Genomic DNA, 25656 nt, shown 5'->3' on the forward strand with positions numbered 1-25656 from the left:
CTGCCATGCCTGCAATCCATGATGTATGGACTGCTTGACTGTTCACCTGGGACTGTACTACTATACAGTAGATCTGATGATGTTTGCCATGGGCTTATAGCCCAGGAATTGGTACAAACGGATCTGTTGCCCTGTTTCACTGCGTTAATGATGTTTTACTAACATCTGATTCTCTTTCAGATTTAGAGCAAGCAGCTCCCTCTCTTCTCCGCCACCTGAAGTCATGTAGCTGGGCAGTGAACAAGGAAAAGGTCCAAGGCCCTGGCTTATCCATCAAGTTTTTGGGTGTTGTGTGGTCAGGTAAAACAAAGGTCATACCTAAAGCTGTTATTGATAAGATACAGACATTTCCCCGGCCAACCAAGGTCTCCCAACTGCAGACAGATTTAGGTCTGCTGGGGCATTGGCGGGTGTTTATACCCCATCTACCACAGATAACAAGGCTCTTGTATTCCACGGTAAAAACAAAAGGTGTCTCATGGGATTGGACAGAGACTATAGAACAAGACTTTGTTGCCGCAAAACGGACAGTTGCAGCAGGCACAGGCTTGGCAAGTAGTAGACCCTGGTCGCCTGTTTGAACTTGATGTTCACATAACCCGAGAGGGGTACAGTTGGGGCCTCTGGCAACGGCAAGAGCATCTCAGGCTGCCAGTGGGGTTTTGATCCCAATTGTGGGAGGGGGCGCAAGTCTGCTACTCCTTGATAGAAAAACAGTTGGCTGTACACGCAGCTTTAGTGGCCACAAAAGCCATCACGGGGATGGCATGAGAGTTGGTTTATGCACCCAATCCAATCCAGGGGTGGGTCCATGCTTGGACCCAAAGACCCAGAGTGGGGGTGGCACAGACCACCATCCTCTTCAACGTAGCTTCAAGCCCTTTGAGCACAAAGCTACAACAGGTCCTAGGGCCTGTGGAGCTTGTAGCCCATGCTGTGCCGAGTGCTCTACCTAGTGGGGAGAACTTGGAGTTCTCAACCTCTGGGGAGGGACAGCCCCCCCCAGTACCTAAAGATGCCCGGTATGCTGATGGCTCCAGCCAGGGAGCCGCTGCCATTTGGACAGCTATTGGTGTACAGTTCAAACCAGATACCATTTGGTTTGATACTGGGGTGGGCCAGAATAGCCAGTGGGATGATAATCGGCCATGAGCCCAGACCTCTGGTTATTTTTACAGACAGTTGGGTGGTGTTCCAGAGCCTAACGTTGTGGCTCCCCACATGTGTGGTTGATAGGACACTGCGTGGGGTCAAACCATGTGACAAGATCTCTGGGACCTAAGACAGAAAAAAGAGGTAACCCTAATGCATGTCAGTTCACTCCCCTTTAACATCCCCAGACAATGCTAAAGAAGACACCTTAGTACGGGTCTGGTGGTTGGAACAGGCGCCCGCCACTGATGTGTCCCATTGGCTACATAAAAAATTACAGCACACTGAAAACAGGACCATGTGACAAGTGAACAAAAATAGGGAGCTGCCCTTGAAATGACATGAGGTTGCAGATACCTGCCACGACTCTGCCATCTGAGTTCAGGAGGAAGCTCCCTAGCAGATACAACAGGTTATGTGAGGGAGGGTGACCCCCACTCAAAGGCAACTGGATCTTATTGGATCCCTAGATTAGGCCTGGTAGCCCCATGGGGGGGCTGGTTTAACCCATGAGTTACAGTGATGTCAGAGGGGGTGGCCAAGTAGCTACCACAAAGGAGAGTAGTGCCCCGCTGTCCAAGAGGCCTGAGATGCAGGCCCCAGCCTAACCAGACAGACTGGCCAGTGAGGAACCCTGAAGGGGTGGAGTGTAGGGACAATAAAATTGGTCAGCCTCTCTCCCCTGGTTAGCTGCTGACCCTGACCAGTCCACCGGTCCGATAAGATGGAATGTCATGCAAGCACCAGCCATCCTGAAGATGCTGTTTGTATATATGCTTGTGTAAGCACCTTGGCTGTATGCCTCTTTTGTCTCTGAATGGTATAAAGGGGTCCGGCCATTTTAGGGGACAGGACGGAGATGGGTTGAGGCAGCTGACGTGGAAACACGGCTGGAGTGGAGACATGTGGAGACCGTGGGCTGTGCTATACGGGACTGGCTATGTGGGCCATGCCCAGAGTGTGAGGGCTGCTGAGACACGGGGCTGTGGGGCCCATGCCCAAGGGTGGAAGCTGTGGGCTACTGAGAAACGTACTGCTGTGAGTTATAAGGCTGCAGCTGGCTGCAGGTTGTAACCTGAGAACGTCTAGCTGTATGAAGCAATAGTGAGAAACTCTGGCTGTATCCCAGGAAGCCTGTAAAGAAGATGCTCCATGCATCTTCTTCCAGCTTCCCGAGGCTCAGACACCTTGTCCTTGGGACTCAACCTACTCGGGCAGCCAGGTTCAGATATCAGAAATAGAAGAGACAAGAAGCAGCCAACAGGTGCCTCTTGTTGACCTTTTAGAAGCAAACTGCCATGTTGTGGAGACAGCCACAAGGTGGGATTAGTGGAAGGCCTCAGGAACAGAAACTGAATTCTGCCAACAGTCAATGAGCTTGGAAGAGCTTCAGATTAGACCTCAGCCGTGGTGGACCCCTTGATTTTATTTAGCCGTGGGAGACCCTGAGCACGTCCCTGGACTTGCGCCTGGACTTCTGACGTACAAAACCATGAGATAATAAATTGTTTTGTTTTAAGATGCTAAGTTTGTGTTCATTGTTACTCAGCAATAAAAAACTAATACAAAAAGACATATATAATTTTGAATCCAGCCAAACGTATTAATATTGCCAATTTCATTTCATGGGCTAGCTAGGGTCACCAGTTTCAGTTCTTACAGTTGACTTGGATGGCTAATGCCATCCTAGATGAAAGCTATAAACACACTAAACTAACACTGAAAAGCCAGACATTCCTTGGCATAACACAAGACTAGGAGACAGAAATTCTGGCTTGAATTGTTCATGCGATTCTTACTTATTCACCTCTTCACTCATTCATCCCACCTCCCAATATAGAAGAAAAGGATATGTTTCCATGATTATCATAGAAATAGCTTATTGAGGAAATCACTGAAGTTTTTAAAAAGCATTTTACTGACTATCCTCCCTATATTGGAAATGCTGGTGGAGGGGCTGCAGTTGAAATGGACTTGCAGATCTCAGGTGGAATGGGAGAAATCTGGGTGTGATGAGGTTAGGTAGCAGCCAGGACTCACCTGAATGAAAGTCAGGTTGAGTATATTGATCAAATCTTGGAGAAAGGATTAACAACAACAACAAAGAATGGGATAGGAAGACAACTCACAGAATTCTTCGCTGAAGTTTTTCACCCCAAATGTCCCTGGTGTTAGCAAATAGAGACTGTATTTTAGTTACAAAACAAAGAAATCACCATTTCTCCTTAATTACCAAACTTGAATAAGTTGATGGATCCAGAACCTCTTAAACGGAGAGGAGAGATGCCCTTAAAGAATCATATATATATATATATATATATATATATATATATGTATGTATGTATGTATGTATGTATGTATGTATGTATATGTATGTGTGTGTGTGGGTGTATATATATATATATATATATATATATATATATATATATCAGTAATACTGTAAAGCTTTATATAGTACTGTAATCATTCTCCTAGTTTTCTCCAAAGCAAAATAACTGCACTGGATAAGTACACTAAGGAAAGAGATTTAAAAAACTTTAGTGATTATTAGATATTGTGATGTACCAATCTGCTACAGCCAGAAGCCAACCTGCTACAGCTGGAAACAAACAACCACACACACGACAGCCTCTCTCAAGGGTAGTCCTAAGAGGCAGCAGAGAAACAAAACCTTCACAATGGGCAGACATTTAAGCAGTATTTTTCATTGTCCACTTTGCCTAGAATGAGAAATTATTTGAAATGAGACTCTATATTACTTTCTGAATTGTTGCAAGTGGTCTGTCCAATGTTCAGCGACCTGTAAAGAGCTATATTTCAGGTCTCGGGACAAGGAAGTCTGGGCAAGAACTGGCCTAGAGCTGGGAATATTGTGTTCCAGGTAATGTTCACAATATAGCCCCATGCCAGCGAAGTTCTTAATAAAAGGGGGCAGAATGACCAACTTAAGGATGGTTAGTTATGTTTCTTCCCAAGGCTCTAGGACAAGTGCCACAGACTCAAAAACCTCTAACTGTCAGAATGGTACCATAAACAAGGGAAGAGAATGTATTAAAAGACAATTGAAGATGCTTGGAACTGTGGCCAACTGGAAAGAGTATTTCTATCTAGAGAAGGCAGCTCTGAATCAGCTGTAGCTGAATCTTACCATGTTGGAATGTGGGCCCAGTGTTGCCAGATCTTCCTAGATTTGTTAAAATCTAGCAAAATTTTAGATGAAATTTTCTAATTTCTTAAAATGCCATGAGGGCCGGACACACAATTCTGTGAGTATATATGGCCCTCAGGTTGTTATTTTGTGTGATTCAGTCTAATGTTTATTCAATATTCATAAAATAAAAAAGCAGCCATGATGGCAAGGATGGAGACTACAGGTCAACTGAGCTACACTGACTTTCCCTCACTAAGGTCCACTAGGCTTTCACTACTAAAAAAAAAAAAAAAATTGTCAGAATTGGTATTCCTCCAGCTGTTGAAATTGTACATATTGCAAAATTCAATCAGATACATAGTGGATGGTTGATTAGTTAGGGCTTTTCTATCATGGAGGAATAGAAATTTGTACTCAGAGAGAGAGAGAGATTTATTCTGTATTAGGATTTAATTTTTATGTCAGCACCAGTTGGTAGGTAGACTTAGCTTTAAGCTAAGCCGCAGAACATAACATCTAAGGAATTAAGTCTACAATTAAGGAAATAAATCAATGGGATGATTATGGTTTTCTTGGTCTTTTCGTATCCTCTAATGCCTGGAAGGACTTAGCTTTAGAAAACGATGGACTGACCAATTATTGAAGGCTAAGTCCGATATATGGTGCTCTTCTTCCTAAAGCCAAAATACACACATCAGGAATGAAGGTAGAAAGAGAAGAAGTACTTGTCATGATTTGATGCTTAGTGATTGTTACAGGTTGAACTGCGTCTCCTATAGAGATAGTGACGTCCTAATTTCCCAGTACTGGTGAATATGATCTATTTGTAAATAGGGACTTTGGAGATTATCAAGTTAAGACAAGGTCATACGGGTTGGTCCTAATCCAATATGTCTGGTGTCCTTATCAAAGGGAAATTTGGAACAGAAACATACATGTACAGAGCAAAGATGATGTGAAGACATAGGAAGAATGCCTCTAAAAGCCAAGGAATGTCTTAGGCAACCAGAAGGTGGGAGAGGAGCCTGGAACAGATTCTCCCTTCACAGCCCTCAAAAGCAACCAATCCTGCTGACACCTTGACCTCAGATTTCTAGCCTCCAGAACCGTGAGAGACTAAATTCTACTGTTTAAGCCACCCAGTTTATAGTACTTTGTTACAGCAGCCCTAAGAACCTAATTCAAAGACTCATTCTCAATTTTTTAGCTTTCTTTCCTTACCACTGGGTTCTGCTTATCTAGAAATTGGAAAACCAGGGGGGGAATAGATTCACTAGGGGACCTAATATATTCTCCCCTGAAACAGAAGTTGAAGCTGCTTGAAAGCCATTTAAAGTACTTTACTCTTGGTTTTTAAAAATAATAATAATAAGAGAGGTTATACTGGAATGATAAGGCAAAATAGTGTTGTTGTCACGTAAAAATCAGGGTTATTCTCCTCCAGTGTAACTACTGTATACAGTTGAAATTGTAAAAGAAGGATACAACCATCCACAGGTCAGAACAATAGGGCTCCGATTCTTCCAGGATAACAGTGTAGGTTCATCTCATTGAGCAGACAAAAACCCAACACAGAAACTGCCAGAGAAATATGAAATGAGGTTGTGAAAGACGAAGGCCTTCCATAAAACCAGCTCCAGCTTATAATCAAGAGAGATAGGCAAACCTTAAAGCAAGTACCTTTATTTCTTGGCTTGCTTTTCATTATTATTTTTATTATTATTAGGCATATAGGATGTGTTGGTACACTAAAATGTGTAATTTCATCCCTAAAGCATAGCCCACTGACATGGGATTATGACAGAACAAGAGGAGGCATGGACATTACCTGATGACACTGAACTAGGAAATGATAGGCTTGAGCCTTCCTCTCTGGGTGTGGTGACAAAACCTACTGAGGAGGTTAGAATTAGGGTCGGTGCTGTTTCTGTTGTACTTCCCTTATTTACATTATGTTAGAAATATCTGCACATATTTGAAATATTTTCAAATGGTATTTATGGAAAGAAGGGAATGTGTGTATGTGGTACAACCAATAATTAGAATGTGTAGACTTCTCTTGTTTCTGCTTCCTTCCCAGCATCCATTCCTTTGTGGGAGTTGTCCTGTGCTCTACCTGATTCTAGTGAGCTGTCAATCACTGGACTCCAGAAACAAACTAAGCCAAAATGACCTGGCTCTCTTTTCTAGGAATTTCAATCATGAATAGAGACACACAGGACTAGAAGACAGTTAGAACTGCGTCATTTGGTGGCAACTTCTAATATAGTGAGCACATGAGTTTCCACTGTATAGATCACCTAAACATCCAAGTCTCTGGCTTCTCTAGGCCTGGTTATTCAGCATAGGGTTCAGTAGCCTTCCAATAAATCCACTCAGCATCTTATGGCCTTTCTTCCTTCTCTCTCTCTCTCTCTCTCTCTCTCTCTCTCTCTCTCTCTCTCTCTCTCTCTCTCGTCTCTGTCTGTCTCTCTTTCTCTCTCTCTCCTTCCCTCCCTCCTGCATATAATACACACACACACACACACACACACACACACAATTTTTAACTCTGCCTAGATTCAATGAAAATGTAACAATCTCTATGAAAACAAAGGGCCTAGCAAATTCCTGTGATGACAAGCTGTAAATGTGACAAGCCACTTTCGCCTGACTGTTTCTCCTCTCCAAAACACTGGTTAACAAGCAAATATGTGATTGTCCTAATGACCTGCATAGATAACGATGCAGTGCTTATGGTCTACACATAGGCTTAATGAAAGATTTTGAATGTTGACGTTCTGCTATTGTAGCTCTTTAAAATCAACAAATAATAGTTTAGCTTTTAAATTAGAATTTTAAAATACCTCATTCATCTGGATCAGTAATGAATAGGAACTAATGGAATGTTAGTAAATTTCTATTTAATTCTCCTTAAATTACCTTCTTTGAAAAAATTTACGTTGGAGCTTTAGAAAGCCTAAAAGTTATTTGTAATTCAGAGTTTATCTCTCCCAGGCCATTTCCTGAGAATAAAACATAGCACAAGTCAGCATTTTTAATCAATGAACATACTTAAGCTTCAGAAAACAAACGTATTAACTGACAACTAAAATCTTCTAAATGTCTTGACACTCCTCATGTTTTTCAGAGAAAACTCAATATCGTTTCTTGAATCCAGACCTGCGTAGGAACATAAAGAACTGGAAATACAAAGATAAAGACAAAAAGCTCGTGCCCCAACCACAGATCAGTGGCACTCAGTGTCAAAAAGCCTCAGGACAAAATGATCTGGGAAATACCATATTAAACAGTCCTTTTGATTTCAAGGTCAGAAAATGACATCTGCTTACTGGTAGGCAAATCTGTAATCATCCTAAAACAATTCGTTTGTCAATGTTGGGATAAGTAAACCGAGCTCAAAGTTCAGCAATTGCAAAACGGTGGTAGGTTGCAGCAGGGGGTGCTGGTTGGACAGGCGCCTGTACAAAGGGAAGGCAAAGCGGGTTGCCTTTTCCTCCCTACTTTTGCATTGGCAAGTGTTCATCGACGTCTTCTAACTGGGAAGTTCTCGAATGAATAGGCGATCTAATTCCTTCCCTGATATTTAGTGTTACCCAGGTTCTTGATTCTGTCCTGTAGGCAACACATGATTCCCAGACAGGGCACAAATCCCGCCCCTGCCCCACCATTCCACTGCCCGCTAGATCCACGGCGGCTTCCATCAGCCGGCCGATTGTCCAGACTTGCCGGAAACTTTCTAGGAGGCTGCAGCCCCAGAAAAGGAAATCCTATCCACAAGGCTGGTAGCTCAGTGGGCATTGCTGGGAGAGGACGACGCTACTGATTACTCACAGTTTGCCTCTGAGACGGAGAGCAGCACTAGGGCGAGGCACGCCAGCAGCGCCCCGCAGCGCCCACCCAGGACCCTCATGGCCAGGTCGGCAAAGGCGCGGGGCGGGGACCGTGGCGCGTGGTGCGGGGGACTCGAGCGCTCGGCGTGCGGTGCAGCTGTGCGCCCCCGCGCGGCTCTGTGCGGTCTGCGGCGCAGGGCGCCAGCCAGCCAGCGCTCCGGGCCACCGCGGGAGCCGGGGGCGGAGGGGACCGCCCGCTCCCAGCCCCCAGCCCGTGAGGGGAAGCGGTAGAGAGGACATTTCCAGGAAGCTTTTCGGAGCTGGGGGCAGGGCCCAGGGAGAGTGTCGGAGGCCTAGTACACACTGGAGACACCCTTCCGCGCCCCTTCCCGAACTCCAGCGTTTCGTCCCAAGTCTCCGGAATGTGAAGTTTCCCAGCGGGAAGGGGAAACGACTGCAGTAAAAAAAAAAAAAAAAAAGCCCCAGCGAGCGAGGGTGGGGGGCTGAGTGGCCAAGAGCACTTTGAGGACACAGAGGTCAGGGGTATCCCTACTGAGAAGGAAAATTCGTGAGAGATCGACGTTGGGGACGAGAACGGTAACCGAAACCTAGAAGCGAGGGAGGACTCTAGGAAGACTGCAAAGAACGGAGATAACGGAAGCAAATGGAATAGTTTTGATCGTCAACATTTTTATTTTGGACTTGCACGTACGGTGTATAAAAAACTGTAGCGAGAAAAAAAGTGAATGTATCAAATTCCATCCCCTTGGAGCATCTCGGTTTGGTTTTTTCACCTATTCCCTCTGCTTTTTTGTGAGTGGACATACATAGTGAAATAGTGATAGGGAAGGTAGAAATGAGCAGGAGGAGGCAGCTAGCCCCGGTTAGCAGGCCCCTTGCAGCTGCTCCTACTTGGGGTACAAACACCTTGCTTGCTCAGCAAGATATTGAGAACAAGATAATGTCCTTAGAAGAAAGAAAAATGCTAGAGAGGGAGAGAAGCCCTCCCTCTTATCAGGATACGGTATACACCCTGCTTCTCAGGACCACTTTTAATGAGCTTCTCAAATAAATCATGGAAAATTAACAGGTTCATGCTTACGCCCTGAGAAAACAACCTTGAGAACCAGAGGGAGGACGGTACACCTCAGCAAAGAAAGAGAGAGATAACAAGACCTAGAGGGGGAGACCATTCCACCCATAGAGATAAAAACCCTCACACAGTGTGAGAAGAGGCTGCTTCCCTCTCATGGGTCATCCCACTACATTATCTCGGAGTGTGCTTGCTTTTACTAACAGACTTTTGGATGTTCTATGCTGCACAAACTCTTTCTCTTGACTGAATTCTTTCCTTTAAGAAGACAAGAATGGAGGAAAACATCGTTCCCTGTAACAATATGTTATCTAATGTTTAAGGCTGCTGTGCAGTTAAGCTGCCTGGATTCAAATTGCAATACTCTGCAACTTACTAGTTATGTAATTTTAAGGAAATCAATTAATCTCTCTAAGCCTCAGTTGTATCATCTGTAAAATCGGGTAAGCGTATGTTTTCATAGAGTTTCATAATGTAAGGATTCAAAGAGATAACACATGTAAAGCAATTAGTGTGTGTTAAATAGTACTTTGGCATATTTACTATTATCACTTCTAGTATTTCTGCCCAAATGAACATATCAATTGATTTCCTTTGTATGTGAGCAAAATTCCACAGGCTGATCATCTTTCAAGAGTCTCTTCCAGCTCTACTTGTAGCTTTCTATGGTTTTGTGATTCAGCTGGATGGAAGTTGATGTTAGTCATTTTTTTTGATAAGAATATTTGCAACGGAATTATTGAATTTTTTGTTTTTTTCTCTCTTTCCAGTTGTCTTCCTTTTTACTGTCGGACTCTACCATGTCAATCTATTCACCACTTTATATCCAGCCCCAAATGATTTAATTATAAATGTAATCCTAATCTCTGTAGGTTTATTAGGTATGCTAGCAATCATAACATTAGACAAAATAAATTTTAAGTACTATATTTAGTTGTTAAATGTAGTTAGGCCATGAATCTTTCAAGCAAAAGCTCGATTTGAGAATCTCTTCATCTTGAGGGAGAATTAAGAGTAGAATATCAACTTTTAAATATCAAAATTTTACAAGGAGGGAAAGCTTCCAAAATTGTGAATCAATAACATTCATAACAAATCATCTCCAATACAGACATAAAAAATGAATATGAAGAAAGGAATGTTAGAGAAACAGGAGAGTACCTAAAAGAAAAATCTTACACTCCCAAAGGGACTGTAAGTCCCTCTTGAAGTCCCAAAGACTTCAGCTGAAAGTAAATGTCTTTTTAGTAAAGCAAAGTGTGTCACAATGCCAACATGAGTAGTCAGTGCTGAATTTTTTTTTATCCTACCTATATTGTAATGTCAAACTTTGAAAAATTATATATAGAAATTTTTAACATGAAAATTCAATAATATATCTTCAGATAAAATCTTGGGATTTAAATTTATCTCAGAACTTCACTCTGTAATGGTGATATCTGGCTTTAGTTGAAAATCAAATAACACTTGGCCAGTTTTATTTGGCCAAAATTTGTTTTCGGAACAGTTCTAACTATGCAACCAAATCTCATCCAAAATTTGACTCCCAATCTAATCCCAGGCCCAGTCCTAATCCTAGCTCCATTTCCTTACCCAGTTTTACATTTCTTCATATGATCTTCTAATATATTATCTAATTCACTTCTTAATTATATCATTATCTACGTCCTCATTCTTCCCACCACTAGAAAGTAAGATCCTGGAGGGTAGGAATTTTTTGTTTTATTTCCAACTATATTCCCAGTGCCTAGAACAGTGAGTGGAACATTCAACTAAATTCAATTGAAGGGTGCAAGCCTGGGAATATTTATGCCAAAATATCCATAGTGATCATTTACAGTACTTGGATTATGGGTCATTTTCCTCTTGCCTATCTATACATTTTATTTTCCTACAATAAACTTTTAACATGTCCTTGGTGAAAACAAATAATCAGGCTAAAATTTTTAAACTATAGGCAGGGAGGACTAGCTTGTTTTATTTGTTTGTTTTCTATATGTTTGTTTTAAAAAGGATAATGATTTTTGTGGTTGTAATTTAAGAATGTTACCTTATGAAATGTTTTCAAAATGGATCAGAGCTGGGAAAGGTTAGAAACCAAGTAACATTTAGACAACAAATAAATGTTGTCAAGGATGTGGAGAAAAGGGAACCTTTGTACACTGTTGGTGGAAATGTAAATTGGTGCAGCCATATGGAAAACATATATTTTAGTACTAGTAAAAATAGAAATATACTATATATTTAATTCTACTAAAAATAGAAATATATATATACACTATATTTATAGTACATACAGAAGTGCTATATGATCCAACAATCCCACTTCTCAGTATATAACTAAAGAAGACAAAATCACCAGCTCGAAGAGATATCTGTACTCTCATGTTCATTGCAGCACTATTCACAATGGCCAAGATATGGAGATGACCTAAGTGTCCACATATGGATGAATGAATAAAGCAACTGTTAATAGAAATATATTATATATTTATATATGTTATATGTATCACGCACAAGGTCTGACAATTAAGTTCTCGAACTTATTGCAACAATGTTGCTAACCATTTTTTGATGTCAGAGGAATTATTCATTACAAATTTGTACCAAATGGACAAATGGTTAATCAAGTTTACTGTTTGGAAGTGCTGAAAAGGCTGCATGAAAAGTTAGACAACCTGAAGTTTAGCCAACAATTCATGGCTCTTGCATCACGACAATTCACCAGCTCACAGGGCACTGTCTGTGAGGGAGCTTTTAGCCAGCAAACAAATAACTGTATTGGAACACCCTCCCTACTCACCTGATCTGGCCCCTAATGACTTCTTTCTTTACCCGAAGATGAAAGAAATACTGAAAGGAAGAAATTTTGATGACATTGAGGACTTGAAGGGTAATACGACAACGGCTCTGATGGCCATTCCAGAAAAAGAGTTCCAAAATTGCTTTGAAGGGTGGACTAGGCACTGTTGTCAGTGCATAGCTTCCCAAAGGGAGTACTTCGAAGGTGACTGTAGTGATTGATATTCAGCAATGAGGTGTGTAGCACTTTTTCTAGGATGAGTTGTGATCTTAATTGTCCAACCTCATATATACTACACATATTTTGTATATATGTCACATATATATCATAGAGTATTACTAAGCATTACACGCAAAAAAAGAAAGAAAGAAAAGAAAATCCTGCTGTTTGCGACATGTGGATGAACCTGGAGTGTAATAAGCTAGTGAAATAAGCCAGACAGAGAAATACAAATACTATATGGTATAATTTATGTTATATGTAAAATTGAAAAAAAAGAGGCAAAATCGTAGAAACAGAAAGTAGAGTGGTGGTTGCCAGAGGCTAGGAGGTGGGGGGGAAAGGGGAGAAGTTGGTAAAAGGTACAAACTTTCTGTTATAAGATTAATAAATTCTGAGGATCTGATGTACAGAATGATGACTATAGTTATTTATACTGCATTGAATATTGAAATTTGCTAAGACAGATCTCAGATGTTCTCACCTCCCAGAAAAAATGTATGTGAGGTGATAAATGTATTAATTAACTCAATTGTGGGAATCATTTCTCCATGTGCATTTATATCAAATCATTCTATTGTACACATACATTACAATTTTATTTGCCAATTGTACTTCAATAAAGCTGAAAGAAAGAAAAAAGCCAGGTAACATTTAGGATGCTATTTCAACAATCCCTGGGAGATAAAATAAGACTCGACTGGAAATTATAGCAGCAAGACTGTTTTCTTCATCAGTTTAAACTAGATTATAATGTATAAACAGCCACAAAATTACAGTGGCTTATCTCTTGCTCATAGGAAGTTCACTGTACGACTGTCCAAGCAGCTGTCCTCCATGCTCAGCATTCCATGCTGTTTTGATATTATATTACTTCAAAGTTAACATGGGCTCCCGAATCAACATTTCAAAGGAAGAGAGAACATAGAGAATTGGGTACCAACTTTTAAATGATTTCTCCAAGAAGTGACACAACCACTACCACGCACTTGTCACTGGACAAAGCGAGTCCAATGACTTCAAGAGGCTGGGAATGACTATTTCATGTGCTTGTAAGGAAAAGAGAGCTACAAAGAGTGAGCAACACTTATGTTTACCAATCACTTAATATATTGAAAACTAATAGTCCATTTGGTTAGCTAACTGACTGACTGCCTGTTTGCATCAGACATGTTGGGTAATGTATCACTAGCAGAACTAGGGAAGCCATGACTGGGTTCAGTATATTTTTTGAAAGAAAGGGTGCTGAGTATGGTTCCAGAAATGCTCAAGAAACATCCCCATAGTAAGGCCCTCGGGCACAGAAGTGATAAATGGATTATCTAAGAGAACTTGTTCTTAAAAAGGAAAGCAGAGGATAATGGTAGATATGGGAGAACACATATACAAGAAGCTACAGGAGGAATGACCAGTAAGATCAGAAGAGAGCCAGAATAGTGCATAATTGTGAAAAGCCAAGGGAGGAAAGAGCTTTAAAGGAGTGAACTGTATTAAATTTACTAAATGATGAAAAAGAAAATGAGAACTGATTTGGTAATTAGGAAGACATGAATTATATCGAAGAGAATGTGTTTTGAGTAGTTTGACGGGACCAATTATGGTGAATTGAACAGCAAAAATAATGCTTTAGGGTTTAATAAGTTGGGTTGAGAAATTAAAGAGTCAACAGAACAGTATTTACCTGGCTCACACTTAAGGAGGAATTGCTCCCTTATCCTACACTTCTCTCTTTCCCTCAACCCACTCTGGAGACTCTAGGCTGAGTCCTAGGAAAGAAATGGAGAGGGATACATTTAAGATGTTGGATCAAGAAGAAATAATTGAAGAAAAAGGATTTCAGAGAAGTTGAAAAAATGATGTTTGTCCAAGTCCCAGGAAAGTGGTTAGTCTTGGAAAAGAGGTAAGAGAATGTCTTGAGATATTGGAAAATAAGAAGAAATAGGGATAGCATGGAGGGAAAAAGATTCAAGAACGTATCATTTAACTTTCGTCATTAGTACTAGAGGTATTAGTACTATTAGTAATAGAGGTATATTAATATATTGATAGGACAGTCTGGGCAGAGGCAGCATCCAGCATTGTTGAAGAAGGGCAAGTTCTGTTAGGAAAATTGGTAGAGGTCACATAGCCTTGAGCAATTGGAAAAAAACTTGAAGTTATGAAGGGAGGACAGTGAGAATTGTGAACAAGATTCCTACCAGTCTGGAGAGAATTACAAGTATATGTGCCATAAATGTTTATGGGAAAAGCAAAACCAACTTCAAAATATGTTGTCTGTTATTAGAAATTGTGCTTGAGCTTTATTTCTCTCATTTTGTCATCTTAATAAACTTGCAAAGTAGGTATTATTCTTATTTTACAGATGGGGTTCTTTGATTTACAAAACAGTAAGCTGCTAGAGATGTATGCGTATATGAGTTTGAATTAGGATTACATGAATTAGTAATAATTTTAAGTAAAAAAAAAATGATTTTAAACCTAGATCTATCATAGTTCCAAACCACTATTTTTCCCAGGGCCTTCTCTCCTTTTATCAGGATTTGAAAATATATTAGTAGAAACTGAATGGACATACAGGTCCCAATGTATTATGCATACATTTTTTCAATAGGAATATACTTGAATATACTTATATTCCAAAGAATATAAAAAGAAATGAAGATATTACATATCTCTTTAAATAAAACATGTTACAAAACGGCTAGTAGATCACCAGCTCCATCTTGCAGAAACCAAATAGCTAATAATCTATATATCTAAAAATCCTGGAAAGAATATGTATCAAAATGTTAACACTGTTTATCTTTGGGCAGTGAATGTGAGATCTTATTTTCTTTATCTTATTCCTTTTTTGGTGTTTTCACATTTTCTACAACGGACATATATTTCTTCAGTGATCATTACCCCCCCGCCCAACACACACACACAATAAATATCATACAATTTTGTTTCACATTTTACGTAACAAACAGCAATGACATATAGATTAAAACTCGTCTGAACTATTGATATAACTAGCAAATGAGGTTTTTTTTTCCATGTCTTTATAATAATTGTTTTGTGTATTGTTTCTATAGTTGTGTATCCAGAGTCAGCCGAAATCTCAGAGGATCTCCATCCCTTGTGCCCAACACAAAACAAAACAAAGCACGCAGAAGATCTGAGATCCTTGGATCTCAGCTGTGGTTGGAGACAGACGAGGAACAGCACCCGCGGCTGCCAACACACTTTTGGATGGGCGCACGGGTAAACTTTGACCGAGATTCGTTGAGGATCCCTCCGCTCATCTCTGGACGCTTCCGTTGCCTAGTAACGAGAACCACTTTTCCGGAGCTCCACCTCCTTCTTCTAGACCACCCCCTGGACCCCTTCAGCCATTCAGGGGCCGCCAGCGCAGGTCCTCGAACGATGATTGGAGAAGTGCATGGGCGGTCCTTGGGGAGGGCCTTCCGCGCTTAGGAGAAACGTCAGCACGTCGACGCGGGGGTTTTCTCCGTCGGGCCCCGTAACGCTGCTGGGTTCTGTGAATCCGCGCGTTGGGTCGGCTGTCGCTGGGCGAGGAGGGCGGTCGTTTTCCGCTCCCGCGCTGACGCGATCGTCCCTGCTTTGTGCTGGGACCGACCGCCTTCATCTCCCGGTCTCTCCTTTGGGGCTAACCGCCTTCGAGGCTCCTCCGAGCGGCGGCGGCTTCGGGACTTGGCCCGTGGCAACTAGGGGCCCACCCCCGCTCCAGGCTCGGATGGGAGGCGGAGGGAGGAGCGGCCTGGGATGTTCAGTCTGATGGCCAGTTGCTGCAGCTGGTTCAAGCGGCGGCAGGAGCCTGTCAGGTAGGCGGGCGCCGGCCGGTGCGGCGCCCTTCTAGGAGATGGGGACAGCTGCGCCCCGAGGAGCCAGCCGGAGGGGAGCCGCCTCACCGCGCTGAGCCTGCTGCAGCCTCTCCCAGGCCGCGGGGGATGCTTTCGCTCCCGGTGTGACTTGTCCTTGGGGGGGAGAGCTCAGAGGAGGCAGCCTTTTATGCCAGTTGCATTCAAGTTCTCATCAACAATGCCTATTGTTATCCTACAAATGGGTTCGAAGTTCTTAAAAAGTTGTGGATTTTGTGTGTGTGTGTGGGATTGGAAACTGTCCGTTGTGCATTTTTCCTGTGAAGCTTTTGTAAGGACAGTTTTTTTTTTTTTTTTTTTTTAAAGTAGAGAAGCATGGGGTATAGTTTTCATAACATCACACCTCTGTTCCACGCGGCGCGCGCACGTTTTGTTTGAGGACTTTACTTGGGCTTGGATTCTGGCTCCACTTAATAATTACAGTGTCTGACTTAAACACTTTTGGCCCCACCTTCCTCATTTTAAACGAGGGTGATAATATCTGTGCCTTCGGATTGTTGAGAATAATTGATGGAAAGTGTTTTCCTGGGTAACTGTAATGTAGCGTCAGTTTTCTTACGAAATCTAGTTAATCCTTTTAATTGAAAGAATCCAATGCTTAACTTTTTATTTTAAAATGCTAGATATATTAATATGCAGTGCCTGTGACTAGGTATTCGTTCATTTCTCAACAAACACTTGTTGAGAAAATATCATGTTTCAGGCATTGGAAGGAATCAGGGAAAATAATGTTTTAAATTGAGAGGCTCAACCTATAAAGAAAGCTTAAGTTGTTACTCTTTATAAATAATACCAATGTGGTATACTTCTACTTTAGAATTAGGCCAAGGGTAAATTGTAGCAAAGTTTTTGTTTTTTGTTTTTAAATCATTAACATTTTAAACATAGTATTAATATTTGTGGTAAGGATGAACTGTCCTTTAAAGAATAAATCTGTAAAGCTATGCTTATAAGGAATCAATTATATTATAAGGAAAAATATTTTTCCTTATAAGTATATTACATATATACTTATAAGTATATAAGTATTATATAAGTATATTATATTATATACCTATATTATAAGTATGTTACTTATATTATAAGTATATATACTATAAGTATTATGATAAGTATATTATATTGTAAGTATATTATATTATACTTATAAGTATAAGGAAAAAATGCCTACATTTAGAAAAGAAATTTGCTCTAAATGAAATTTTTGTAATTCTTTCCCCTTTGTTATCTCCTAACTAGATTTGAATGTTTTAAATATAAGTGATATGATTGTTAGAGTCAAAGAGGTTTGTGTGTATAGATTCTGATTTATTTGTCTTAATTATAGTCTCTTCTGATTGCAGAGTCTCTACTGAGACTTGAGGGTCATTCATAATAAATGGCTCATTATGGTTTTTTCTGATGTCTGCTGTTTAAAAAATGTGTTTTGTTTTTGGAAGAGGGCACAATACCATGTGTCCTTTTAACTAAAAACACCCCAAAAGCTCACACTCCAAAGGGGTTTTCAATTTAATTAATCATTCCTTATGTTTGCTTCTCTTAGCGGACATAATATACCGTGTTTTGCTGTGTATATGTGCTCCCATATATAATGCGCGCACTCATGTTTTTGGCCCAAACTTTCAGGGGAAAAAAAAATCTTTCGTTATAATTTTTTCATTCAAATTTTTACTTGTTTACATTTATGTGCTTGTTTTTTTGTATTATAAAGGAATTTTTGCATTTTTTTTAACATATTATGGTACAAGAAATTTTGTAGCAAATAATTATAAAACACAAGAACAGATATGAGGTACAAGAAATGTTATGTACTGGTAACAAATTTATGATATTTATGCATCATAGAAGGCCAAGAACTCTTCGTCATTGCAAGTTTGTTGTAAGTTCAACAAAACCAATTATCATATTCCAGGGTATTATTTTGCATGTGGATATCGTTATTGATTTCTAGAATTACACTTTTAACTCATAAGCATAAATAAAAGAATTAAAAACATTTATATAGACAGCGAATTAGTACTACCCATGTATAATGCTCATTCTTATTTTTCCCTCACAAATCTGGACAAAAAAGTGTGCATTATACACAGCAAAATCTGGTAATCTCTACTATGAGTGTTTGAAGAAAGGACAGAGTTCAGAAAAAAAGAAGAGTGTATTGCTGTCCGAATAGCATCTAGACCTGTGCTGTCCAGTAGTGACCAGCCGCCTGTGGCTATCGAGCATTTGAAATGTGGCTAGTCTGAACTGAGATGCTGTAAGCATATAATACAAAATGGGGTTAGGAGATTTATTATTTACAAAAAATAAATAACTATCTTATAAGTATGTTTTAACGTGATTACATGTGGAAATAACTTGTGTATATAATATAGGTTTAAATAAAATATAATATTAAAATTATTTTCACCTTTTATTTTCACTTTTTAAAAAAATACACTTACTAGAAAATGTAAACGGGATAATTTAAACATCTATGGTCTATAGTTAATTTCTGTTGACCCTCCCTGATCTAGATCATGCCTTAATATAGAGGGCATAGGTAAACATCTCTCAGCGTTGGATACTTAACTCCTAAAGGACTTAAAACCAAGTCGGGTTGCACCCATGTTTTATGCATCCTTGTTCAATGCCTAGTGTGTACTAGTGGCTGAATCAATATTTGCAAAATATTGTGTGTAGTTTAATCACTCCTTAGCAGTAATCATCCGAAAGTAAATACTATTAGCAAGTAGTTCCATTTACTGGAATGAATGAGCGGTGAGCAAGCTGATTTAAAGTACATATAAAATGTTGTGCTTCTATGATCTATTGTATATTTTTTACGTTTTCGGCTATGCTGCTCCTTATTGAGTTTCTTCTTCATGTTTGTATTTTATGAAGATACGTTTGCAAATGTGAGACGAGAGTGTAAGAGTGCACATGATGTTTATTAATGCTCTGTGTTCTTAGGTGACTTTGATAATTTATCTAATATATCTTGCACTCTTTGGGTTTGCCCACCTGTCCTCACTTTAATGCTCTTCCAGTGAGCCTATTATTCTAGAGACTGGGATCTGGGATTAGATACAGTTTTCACAATATGTGATAAGAATAAGATTGGAGTCAGAGATCAAGAGTTAAGGCACCAGCTCATTGAACACGGGACAGCTGTTGGGATCTATCTTCTTAGCAAGCCACGCTTACACTGAAGCAACCATGTCTAAGGGACCTACTTGCAGTTGGCATTGATCTTGGCACCACCTACTCTCTGTTGGTGTCTTCCAGCATGATTATATGAAAATAATTGCTAATGACCAGGGAAACCAAACCTCCCCAAGTTATGTCACCTTTACTAATACCTAACGATCAATCGATAATGCCGCAAAGAACCAAGTTGCAAAGAACCCCACCAACACGGTTGTTGATGTTAAATGCCTGATTGGACATAGATTTGATGATGCTGTTGTCCAATCTGATAGGAAGCATTGGCCCTTCATGGTGGTGAATGGCGCTGACAGGCCCAAGGTCCAAGTAGAATACAAGGGAGAGACAAAGAGTTTCTATCAGAAGAAGTGTCATCTATGGTTTTGACAAAGATGAAGGAAATGTCAGAAGCCTACCTTGGGAAGACTGTTACCAATGCTGTTGTCACAGTACCTGCTTACCTCAGTGATTCTCAGCGTCAGGCTACCAAAGATGCTGGAACTATTGCTGGTCTCAATGTACTTAGTATCCTCAGTGAGCCAGTTGCTGCTGCTGCGTCTCACTGGCTTAGACAAAAGGTTGGAGCTGGAAGAAATGTGCTGGTCTTTGACTCGGGAGGTGGCACTTTTGATGTGTCCATTCTCACAACTGAATAAGGATTCTTTGAGGTCAAATTTATAGCTAGGGATACCCATTTAGGTGGAGAGGACTTTGACAACCATTAATGCAGAGTTCAAGTGCAAGCATAAGAAGGACATCGGTGAGAACAAGAGGGCTGTTAGTCACCTCCGTACTGCTTGTGAACGTGCTAAGCGTGCTCTCTAACAGCACCCAGGCCAGTGTTGAGATTGATTCGCTCTATGAAGGAATCGACTTCTATAACTCTATCCTTCGTGCCTGATTTGAAGAATTGAGGGCTGAGCTTTTCTGTGGCACCCTTGGCCCTGTAGAGAAAGCCCTTCGGGATGCCATGCTCGACAAGTTCCAGATCCATGATATTGTCCTGGTGGGTGGTTCTACCCTTATCCGCAAGATTCAGAAAGTCCAACGGGACTTCTTCAGTGGAAAAGAGTTCAATAAAAGCATGAACCCTGATGAGGCTGTTGTTTACGGTGCAGATTCCCAGGCAGCCAGCCTATCCGGAGACAAATCTGAAAGTTCAAGATTTGTGGCTGTTGGATGTCAGTCCTCTATCCCTTAACATTGAGACTGCTGTGGAGTCATGACAGTCCTCATCGAGCACAATGCTGTCATCCCGACCCAGCAGATACAGGCCTTTACTACCTGCTCTGACCACCAGCCTGGTTGCTCATTCAGGTTTATGAAGGTGAGTGGGCCACGACCAAGAATAACAACCAGCTTGGCAAGTTTGACCTCACAGGCACCTCCTGCACCTCGAGATGTTCCTCAGATTGAAGTCACTTTTGATATTGATGCCAGTGGCATCCTCACTGTCTCCGCTGTGGGTAAGAGTACAGGAAAAGAGAACAAGATTACCGTCACTAATGACAGTGTCCTCTGAGGAAGGAAGACATTGAGCACATGGACCAGGAAGCTGAGAGGTACAGAGCTGAAGATGAGAAGTAGGCGGACAAGGTGTCTTCCAAGAATTCACTTGAATTCTGTGCATTCAACATGAAAGCAACTGTTGAAGATGAAATAACTCCAAGGCAAGATCAATGATGGGGACAAACAGAAGATTGACAAATGCAATGAAATCATCAACTGGCTTCATGAGAAGCAGACTTTCAGAGAGGAAGAATTTGAACATCAGCAGAAAGAGCTGGGAAAAATCTGTAATCCCATCATTAACAAGCTGTACCAGAGCATGGGGGGCATGCCAGGAGGGATGCCTGGGCGTTCCCCAGTGGTGGAGCCCCTCCTCCTGGTGGTGCTACTTTTGGGCCCACCATCGAAGAGGTTGATTAAGCCAACCTTGAGCATGGAATTAGCATTGTTCCACACAAAATACGGAAGGACCCAAATTTGTAACAAATTCCACGGCAGTTTTAAAGTTGAGCTGCTATCTTGTAAAAATACTGGGCATTCTTGATACTTGAATATGGAATATGTGCACAGGGAAAGAAAATAACGATGCACTTTGTAAGCGCTGTATTGTAAAGTGGTAAATGTGATGTTTTAAATAAAGCTATTTAAAGTTAGAAAAAAAAAGAGTTAAAGCCTCAATGTCAGGAGTCAGGACCAGGATGCCTGGCAATTCAGGGACAAAATGCATGGTATTGTCAGACGCTGAACCTACTCTTTCAAGCTGTGTAAATTAGTCATGAACAGACCAATAGTTAGACCCATAGTTAAGTGTCTTGCTCCTGTAGACGCAGCGCAGTATAGTGGGTTTTTTTTTTCAACGTTTTATTTTGAAACCATAGTATAATGATCAAAGCTAAGAAATTAACTTCTGTACGATACTATTAACTAAATTACAGTCTTTATTCTGAGTTCACCTAATTTTTAACACCTAATGCCCTTTTTCTTTCTCTCCGAGACCTAATGCAGGATTCCACACTGCCTTGATCTTTGATCTTCCTCAATCTGCAGTAATCTTTCCTTGTCTTTCCTAACCTTGAGACTTTGAAAAATACTTGTCAGTTTTTTTGTAGAACACACTTCAATTTGGTTTATTGTGATTTGATAAAGGTGTTGTCATATTATTGGGCAGAGGGATGCCACAGAGGTGAGGTGTCCCTTCTTGGTACATCACATCAAGGGGTGTGTGATGTGGATTTCTTATTAGTGGTGGTGTTAACCTTGATCACTTGGTTATGGTGGTGTCTGCCAGATTTCTCAATATAGTGTTCTGAGTCAAACACATCTGTGTGGATGCTAGGAGATTGGGCAATTTATCCCCCTGTCAAATATGGGTTATTACTAGCTTGCAGCATTTTGAGAAGTAAAATTTATGTAAGTACTTGCAGTACTTGCTAAATAACACTTCTAATCCTAGGATATAAGTGGTGATTAGTAAATTACCCTCATCTATTCATTTTATACTTACCAATATAGATGCCCTTTCCTTACTCCCTTTCTATGTTAGCGGAAGAAGGGTCCATTTTCTTTTCCAAGGCAAATTCTTTTGCCTGTGCTCTTTATTCCATTTCTTTCCACTTTCTGGTGAACTTCAGTAGTTCAGCATTTGACCACAGATCAGAGAGAACTTCTAGGATATGAGAATAAATCTAAACTTTTATCCCAAATTTATCGTTCAATTTTATTATTAAAAAGAAAAAAAATATTTCTCAGAGCTTCGCTTCTATTTTTTCTTTAAGCCTTTCTTATCTAAAAAACAAACCAAACTAAGTGGTTCCTGTTGCTGCTCTAACACATTACTATTAAATTAGTGATTTCAAGCAGCACAAATCTCTTGTCCTACTGTTTTGACCTCAGAAGTCTAAAATGGGTCAGCAGAGTTGTATACTTTCTGGAGGGTTTAGGGGAGAGTCTCTTTTTCTTTGCCTTTTCCAGCAAAGAAAGAAGCTGCCTGCATTCTTTGGCCCATGGCCCCCTTCCTCTGTTTTCAAAACCAACAGCATAGCATCTTCTCCTCTGATCTGCGTCTCTCTTGAAAGGAATCTTGTGATTGCCTGGATACTCAGATACACTCTCCATCCAAGCTCCTTCACTTAATCATGTCAGCAAAATTCCTTTTGCCTCGTAAGGTAACATATTCACAGGTTCCAGGAATTAGGATGTGGACATCTTTGGGATGCCATTATTCTGTGTCTGCCTTACTGAACAACCCTCTTTCCCTACCTTTCGATCCATAACAATTGGCAATGGATTCCGGGCCCTTTCTCAACTTCCTTCCTTCCCATGCATTCCTTAACTTCCTTCATTACAAGACTTCTTCCCAGACTCTTCAATTCATTTGTTCTTACTCTATCAGATGCTGCCGGTTATTGAATCCAATGGATTCTTTTCAGTCTCTTGGCATCATTTGACACTTAAGACTACTTCCTTTTTGAAATTCTCTGATTTCTTTTTCCTGGATTTTTAAATCTTTACCTTTCTGCCTGTTTCCTTTTCTATCTGTTTTTGCCAGTTAGCCTGTCTTCATCTGACTCCCAACTTTGTCCCAGGATCTGTCTTCAACTCTCTTTTCTTCTATATAGTCTCCCGTTGTGGTCAATCTCACCTTATATTGGGACTTCAGCTACCACCTCAACATTTAGTCCCAAGTCTGTTTCCAGCACAAAGTTGAAGACATGCATATCCAGTTGCCACAGAATCATCAATCCCAGCACATCCAAAATTGAACTTACATCCTCCCTCATTTCCATGCCAAATTGCTTCTACCTTCCTGTTATCCCAACTGGAAGCCGAGAGTAATCCTGGACACCCCTTTGTGGTTTGTTATCTCAAATCATCAAGTCCTTTGGTTTCTGCCTGCTCATTACCACTTAAACATCTTGCACTCTTTCAGCCTTTCCATACCTACTGCTCTGTTTCCATTATTCCATTCTCTCCCAGATTTCTTTGACAGACTTTCCACACTATTCCCTTCTGATCAATCCTCCACTGCTGTCAGTGGTCTTTAGTATACAAGATATTTTGAATCCTCAGTCTTTCCTACTTGCCTTCAGGATACCATCTAAATTTCTCACTTATGAGTTACTCATGATTTGACCTGAGCCGTGCTATATGGACTCTTCGTAAGCCATTCTTTCTCTTCCTATCATGCCAAATTTGGGATACTTGACTTCTCTAGCTTCTCCTTTCCTCCCAAGTGCCCTTTTTTTCTTTAGCTATCCCTAATCATAGTTCAATTTCAGCTGGGAGATTCTCTCCTTGAGGAAACTGTCTTTGAAATCCAGCTACTAGATTCTTGACCCTTTCATTGTATTTGTCTAGTACCTTGTATTTGTCTCTACTTACCTATGTAATGGAATGAAATGTTTACTCAACTCTTTTCATTAGTCTTACAAGATGTTTTATAGACAAGCTTGTTATTTAAAAACATTTTAAAATAGAGTATACTATTGTTGTTTAAAGGTAATGCTTGTTTATTGTAGAACATTGAAGGCACAGGTAAGCAAAAAGTGGCAAATTTCAATTACCCATAATCTCATCCCCCAGAGTTTACCCTTTAGTATTTTGGTGTAGAATCTCTCACATTCATGTAAATTTTTAAACAATAATGAGATAATAGAGTGCTGTTTCACAGCTTTTTATATACTATTTTTGGCTTTAATGTATAACACATCTTTTTTGCATCTATATGTATTTTTCTTCATCTTTTTAATAACAGTGTTGTGTTGCATATATTCACCAGTTTGTTTAATCATTCCCATTATTATATATTTAGAATGTTTAAAATTTTTCACTGTTTACCAACAATACTTTGGGAAGCAAAGATATAAATATCTTTGGAAATGAAATTCTAGATCAAATGATATGAAAAAGTTTAAGGCATTTGATATATATTGTCAAATAGTTCTTCAAAAGGCTTTTATTTTTAACCAGTTTTTACTCCTACCAGCAGTCAAGACACCATGGATTAGAGATTGAGGGTTGTGTTGGGCGCTTATTGGTCAGAAGTGAGGTGAGGGTAATAAATTATTTCTTCAGGTCTTGAGAACAGTTCTGAGGTCTTTTGTGGTGTCCAGTCTCAGGGGAAAGGGAAAAGTAGCTGGGGGGGGGGCATTCCACCTTAGGGCTCAGGAGCTGAAACATAACTTAGACCAAGATGTTACCTTTAGCCTCCCTTGTGACTGTTAGTCAGGTCCTGGCTACTGTCTTCTGCTGTCTTGGGGGTGATAGGGGGTTGCTGATAATGGGAAGAGAGAGAAAGGCTAGGTCTCTGAGGGGTGTAGCGAGAGGGGGGGATATGATTTTAGAGCTAGGATTTAAAACTAAATTTAATCAAAATCATAAGGACCCTTGGTTTTACTTTTAGTTTTTATTTTCTTGATTACTGGTAAGATTAAAAGTTTTTTCTCTGATATTTATGTTCCTTCTTTGGGGAATTTCCCAACGATTTTCTTTGATGGTTTTCTGTTGGGGCAGCCACATTTTCTTATTGAATTTTCTAAAAGAGATTTTAAGTGTTTATAGTAGTAACTCTGTCTCTGCAGTATGTATCGAAGATTTTTTTTAATTATGTTTTTTAATTTTTTGGTGGTTTTTGAAGCATAAACAGTTTAAAAATATTCAAATATATCACTCTTTCAGTGTAATATTTAGGAAATACTTCTCCAAGATTCTATCCGCTTATACTTTTTAAAAGTATATTCATGTTTTAATTTTTAACATTTAAATCTCTATTGAGATTTATTTTGTGTATAGGGAGCAGCCTTCATCCTGGGCTCAACACAAGGTCT

The 25656-nt window shown here is 40.1% G+C and overlaps 2 protein-coding genes and 1 pseudogene across 3 annotated transcripts in view; 2 read left to right on the forward strand and 1 right to left on the reverse strand.

Moving 5' to 3' along the window:
- PROS1 (protein S) overlaps positions 1–8392 on the reverse strand; it is a 68071-nt gene extending 59679 nt beyond the window's left edge. The window contains exon 1 of the mRNA XM_081064786.1: positions 8138–8392. Coding sequence (XP_080920912.1) covers positions 8138–8216 — 79 coding nt within the window. The 5' untranslated portion in view covers positions 8217–8392. The remainder of the gene's footprint in view (positions 1–8137) is intronic.
- Positions 8393–15910: 7518 nt separating this feature from the next.
- ARL13B (ARF like GTPase 13B) overlaps positions 15911–25656 on the forward strand; it is a 66047-nt gene continuing 56301 nt past the window's right edge. The window contains exon 1 of the mRNA XM_081064801.1: positions 15911–16078. The gene's annotated coding sequence lies outside the window, so the exon portion shown is untranslated. The remainder of the gene's footprint in view (positions 16079–25656) is intronic.
- Positions 19000–21250, forward strand: LOC308506235 (heat shock cognate 71 kDa protein-like; annotated as a pseudogene). The gene is made up of 2 exons: positions 19000–19045; positions 19308–21250. The product of its transcript is annotated as a heat shock cognate 71 kDa protein-like (transcript).

The sequence above is a fragment of the Rhinolophus hipposideros genome (assembly GCF_964194185.1).
Source record: "Rhinolophus hipposideros genome assembly, chromosome: 2".
Taxonomy (NCBI): domain Eukaryota; kingdom Metazoa; phylum Chordata; class Mammalia; order Chiroptera; family Rhinolophidae; genus Rhinolophus; species Rhinolophus hipposideros.